Source organism: Coffea eugenioides, chromosome 8 (assembly GCF_003713205.1).
Source record: "Coffea eugenioides isolate CCC68of chromosome 8, Ceug_1.0, whole genome shotgun sequence".
NCBI classification, from domain to species: Eukaryota; Viridiplantae; Streptophyta; class Magnoliopsida; order Gentianales; family Rubiaceae; genus Coffea; species Coffea eugenioides.
Genome location: NC_040042.1, coordinates 44,246,899 through 44,252,218, shown reverse-complemented (window position 1 = coordinate 44,252,218; position 5,320 = coordinate 44,246,899). Strand labels below are relative to the sequence as shown.

At 36.5% G+C, this 5,320-nt stretch overlaps 1 protein-coding gene across 1 annotated transcript; it reads left to right on the top strand.

The window, feature by feature from the left end:
• The first annotated feature begins 789 nt into the window (after positions 1-789).
• On the top strand, positions 790-4,430 carry LOC113781672 (ACT domain-containing protein ACR8). The gene is made up of 7 exons (XM_027327643.1): positions 790-1,213; positions 1,903-1,948; positions 2,067-2,181; positions 2,324-2,391; positions 2,528-3,094; positions 3,197-3,301; positions 3,439-4,430. The coding sequence occupies exons 1-7, from the start codon at positions 1,152-1,154 to the stop codon at positions 3,799-3,801; spliced, it is 1,326 nt and encodes a 441-aa protein (XP_027183444.1). The 5' UTR covers positions 790-1,151; the 3' UTR covers positions 3,802-4,430.
• Positions 4,431-5,320: the final 890 nt, after the last annotated feature.

Here is a 5,320-nt window from a genome sequence, read left to right as displayed (position 1 = left end):
TTGAAATCTAAATATATTAAATTTAATATATTTGAATACATATCACATTAAATTATAAATAAATAATTTATCACTTATTTTTCAGAACAAATTTTGATTAAAAAAATTAATACAACTTAATTAATTTAAACTTCTTTTTTGTTATCAAACATGTCTGAATATATTAAAATTTAAATGACAAATTAAATCGTGGAGTTTATATGTATGAGTGTGGTGTCCATGTTTTGGCACTAGTCGTTCTAAATTTTTTTTTTCTCTTATAGTTATGGCAGAAGGTAAATTCAAATAAATAGGTGTCTACTATCATGTATACGAAAACGTCACGTTCATGTTACGTCATTTTGCGTATGAGAATTCAAATTAAATGTTACATCATAGGGAATTCTAACATTACGGTCATGTTACACTACTTTGTATATGAAATTTCAGGTTAAAGATTTTATATCCCATTTAAAACATAGGAGATTTTTGTATGAATATTTGGGTTCGAAGTATACCAATGATTTTACATACCAACAAATATCATAAATGGCTCTTTGAAAGGGAAGAAAATAAAAGAGAAAAAGTGAAAAATCAAATGTAGGTCAAGTCGGGCAGGCACTTGGGGCAGCACGAGTCACGCATGTGACGCTACCACCCTTTGCGTAGAGGCGTGGTCTCAAAATTCATCAATAAAATATGATAAATCAACCAAAAATAAAAAGAAAACAATTATTAGTAAATAAACTAAAGAATATATAAATAGGCGAGTCAGTGAGACAGGGTAAAGCACATAACCACAAAGCGTGCTTTGCGCTGCTAGAGAAAGAAAAAGAGAGAGAGAGAAAGAGAGAGAGAGAGAGAGAGAGTAGATTTTGTAGAGAGACAACACCAGAGCTTACATTACAGAGCTACACATGGTAGTATTCTCTTACCAAAGAAAGTAAGGCTCGTTTTGGTGTGTGTTTTCACCCAAGAAGAAGAAGAAGAACAGCTATCTATTGTTTGTTGTTAATGGCGATTGGGACTATGTGAAACGAAGAATATATTAAGTTCTGAGTTTCTTTGTGAAGTTCGTCAATTAGAGCCGTGTGTTTTTTTGTTGGGTTTTTATAGCTGAAGAAGAATCAAGAAACAGGAGAAATCTTTGAAGGGTTACTGAGAAAGAAATTATGGAGTGGCCTTCTTATTTAGATGAATATCAAAAGCTTGTGATTCGTATGAATACTCCTAGGTATGCTACTAACTTTGCTCTCCTCTGTTTCTTCTTCACTTGTTTGTTGGTTTTTGGGTCTACTTTTCCGGATTTTGCTTCGATTCTTCATCCGAGTTTTGCTTGAATAGTCCATTTTTGAGTAAAACAATGAAGCCTTATTCATCAATTTCTTGAAGATTTTGGTGAATTTTTCGTCGGTTCATTCCTCTGTTTTCTGGGTTTCCCTGCTACTGCGGAAAGAATTTTTTGGAGAAGAAAAAACAAAAAACGGAAACTTCTGCAAATATTTTCCTTTCCATTTTTCCGAATATTCACTCCAAACTTGTTGTGATTTCTAACCTCAAAAATATTCAGATCTTCCTATGGAAGTTTCCTTAATCCAGCTCTTGTACAACATATTCACAAAATCAAATCATACATCTCCACGAATTTTTAGAACTTCCTTATTGTTGACTAATTTCATCACTATAGTTTCTTTTTCTTTTTCTTTTTTTAATTTGGCACTTGTGCTCACATTCCTTACCTTTTAAGTCACTCCATTCCCACGCTTGACTCCTCTTCGAGGACGTGGAAAAACTGGCTGGAAAAATCCCTATTTGAAATGTTCAAGAATTCGAAAGTTTGAAATTTCAATTTAAAGTCTCTTACGTCTTCACCAATTCTGACTTGTTTTCCCCACCAATTCTGTTTTTTTTTTTTTCCCACAGGGCCATGATTGACAATGCCGGCTGTTCTAATGCAACACGCGTTACGGTAAAGTCGGCTTATACTCTTCTGGGCTTCTAATGATTTGACTCAAGTTTTCCTTAATATTCATCTAAATATTAGTAATTTTGATTGATTTGTTTCTCCTTTTTTGCTTTCTTCCTAGATTGACAGCGCTCGAAGACACGGCATTCTTCTGGAAGCAGTACAAGTTTTGACCGATCTGAATCTTTCAATTAAGAAAGCCTACATTTCTTCCGATGGTCAGTGGTTCATGGACGGTAAGCACTTTTTTTGTCTTTTTTTTTTTAAAGGTTTCTGTTAAAACGCGCCGGCCTTTTAGCTTACGTTACCGTTCTTTGGGGACGGTAGTTTCGTTATTAGCCCTTTTGCTGATTGTGGCGTTTCGTTTCTGTTTTGCAGTTTTTCATGTGACTGATTTAAACGGCAACAAATTAACCGACGAAAGCGTCATCAATTACATTGAACAGGTACATAAAATTAGCTATTCTCATCTTCAATTCATCCTAATTGCATTTATTACCATTTAGTTGCTTTTTTTTTGTTTCTTTGGTAATATTCGTAAGCCAATTCGTGGGATTTACTGATTTGGTATGTTTGGTATAGTCACTCGGGACAATTCATTATACGAGTTCAAGATCCATTGAGGGCTTAACTGCACTGGAATTAACCGGAACTGACCGAGTTGGGCTATTATCTGAGGTTTTCGCGGTGCTAGCTGATTTGCAGTGCAATGTGGTGGAATCTAAGGTGTGGACGCATAATGGACGAATTGCGTCACTAATTCACGTTAAAGACTGTGATTCGGGGTCCCAAATTGAGGATTGTCGGAAAATCAATCGGATAGAAGCCCGGTTAAGGAATGTTTTGAAGGGTGATAATGATATCAAGAGTGCCAAAACATCGATTTCCATGTCTGTTACTCATACAGAGAGGAGGCTTCATCAAATGATGTTTGCTGATCGTGATTACGAGAGGAAGCCGATAATTAGCAAAAGCAATGATTCTCTGGTGGTTTTAGTTCAGAATTGTTTGGAGAGGGGATACTCTGTTGTAAATGTTCAGTGCAAGGATCGGATGAAGCTTCTGTTCGACGTTGTTTGCACCTTGACAGACATGCAATATGTTGTGTTTCATGCCACCATTAACACTGCTGCAGACAGGGCGTGCATGGTATATATATATATATATTCTTCACTAAGCTTTTGAGACTCTCTCCAAGCTGTTTGTTAGTATTAGTTTTGCTTAATCTTGATAAAAAATGGATGGTTGTAGGAATTCTTTATTAAGCACACTGATGGAACCCCCATTAGTTCAGAAGCTGAAAAGCAACGAGTGATTCTCTGTTTACAAGCGTCAATTGAAAGAAGGGCGTCTCAGGTATCTGTCCTCTTTTTTTGTGTGTGTGTGTGTGAAAGGAATAAAAAACTGGGGAGTAAGTAGGTATTATTTTGGTCTCTTTCTTTGGAAGAAGAAGTCTTAACAGTTACTATGTGCCAATTTTTCTTTGTTGACAGGGTGTAAGGTTAGAGCTGTGTACAAGCGACAGGGCAGGCCTATTGGCCGATGTAACACGAACCTTCCGAGAAAACGGTCTTAACGTGACAAGAGCTGAGATCTCCACAACAGGGGACACTGCCCTGAACGTATTCTACGTAACAGATGCAGCTGGGAATGCTGCCGATTCCAAGATTATCGAGGGGGTTCGACAAAAAATCGGATTGAATGACTTGAAAGTGAAGGAACTGCCGCTGATCTATCATCAGAAGGCCGAGGAAAAGGATGAGCCCACCGTTGGTGTAGGTGGGGCCATGTTATCACTGGGGAGCTTAGTTATGAGGAATCTATACAATTTGGGGTTGATCAGATCATATTCTTGAAAACTTGAGAAAGGACGAGAGCCTTCTACGAAAGGCAACAATTTGGCAGGGGGATGTCCCCAGTCCCCCTGTTGGCATATATACTTATATACTTTGCTTGGGAAATCAAGAATTGCCCAGAGGATAATAGCCCCCAAGGGGGATATTATGGGGGCTTGTGTACATATGGAAAAAGAAGGAAATGGGTACTCTACTTATTTGGTAATTGGATATCAGTAGGTGTTATAGTTGGTGGTGGTTTGGTTGGTTGAACAGGTAGACAGCCGCATATATATACGCATATGGTTGGATGGATGATGAAACAGTGGGGGCCATCTCCTCCACTGTTTCAATTTGTTCATACTTCATAGTCCATAGCTTGGATTTGAAGATGGGGTTAGAATTTGAATTTTAAATAGGGGTGATGGATGGGAAAAAACAGAGGAAGACAAAAGTAAAAGTTGTTGGTGGGTGGGTTGATTGCCGGCGGTAAAGGGTTGATAGAGAAGAAAGATTAGGTGGTGTCACTGCTGGTAGAGATAGAGAGAGAGAGATTTGATTAGAGCTCACATTTGTACATAACCGCTACTTATCTTCTTTGTTTAAAGAAAAACTACTACTGTAGTAGAAGTATTAATTATCAGCTCTAATTGTTGACTTCGTTTTTTCTACACATCTGTTTCTTTTCGTAGCGCGACCAATTCAGTTGGTTTCGAGGGAAACATCTTTGTTTTTGTCATTAATTTGTGTGAAGAAAATCTGGTCCAGGTCCAACGCCGCAGATTCTTAATCCCAAACGCCGCAGATTCAATGCATCAAAAGTTTGTCAAATGGTCCATCGCACGATGTGCTTTCTGATGATGATTTTGATTGGGATTAATTTCACTTTATATCCTTTTACCATACCTAAATTTTACTTTAGTCCTTAAACTTCAAAATGGGCAGCTTTTGTCTCTAAATTATAAAATTTGTCAAACTCAAATAACATCATTCAGGAAGTGAGACAGATTTTATGTCTAAATGGGGTTGCTTTAGGTACTAATTTGGAATAGATGTTATAATTTAGGAACTAAAATGGATAAATTCTATATTTTACAGACTTAAGGATATACTAACAGTGTAGTAAATTTTTTACATTAACAGTTATATATCTATGTTACATATTTAAATTTTAAATTCAAATTCATATTATATGGTAATGATTTAAACTTGTTAATATATAAAAAAAAAAAAAAGTGTACATTGACAATAATGTATAAAAAAAACTGAAAGAATGGAAGAAACTTGCCCCACATTGTGACAATTACAGTCGCAGACTTCCATGATACTAGGCTGTTGAAAGTGGTGAAAATGAAAGAAAGCTATCATGGAGGTGATATTCAAATATTTCTGCCGTATAATTGTCATTGGGAGCTGCACTTTTGAATCTGAGTGTAGTATCCATTGTAGATTTTGAGCGTAGTTCTTTGATTTTATGCATGGTTAGTTTTTGACCCCTAAATTCCCACTGCAAACTTATTCGTATGGTTGGGTCTTGTAG

What these genes read in the sequence shown, in the direction of transcription:
- LOC113781672 (XM_027327643.1), top strand. Translation starts at nt 1,152, where the DNA reads ATGGAGTGGCCTTCTTATTTAGATGAATATCAAAAGCTTGTGATTCGT. An exon ending in ATTCGTATGAATACTCCTAG is followed by an intron (nt 1,214 to 1,902) that starts GTATGCTACTAA and finishes TTTTTCCCACAG; the next exon opens with GGCCATGATTGACAATGCCG. An exon ending in CTAATGCAACACGCGTTACG is followed by an intron (nt 1,949 to 2,066) that starts GTAAAGTCGGCT and finishes CTTTCTTCCTAG; the next exon opens with ATTGACAGCGCTCGAAGACA.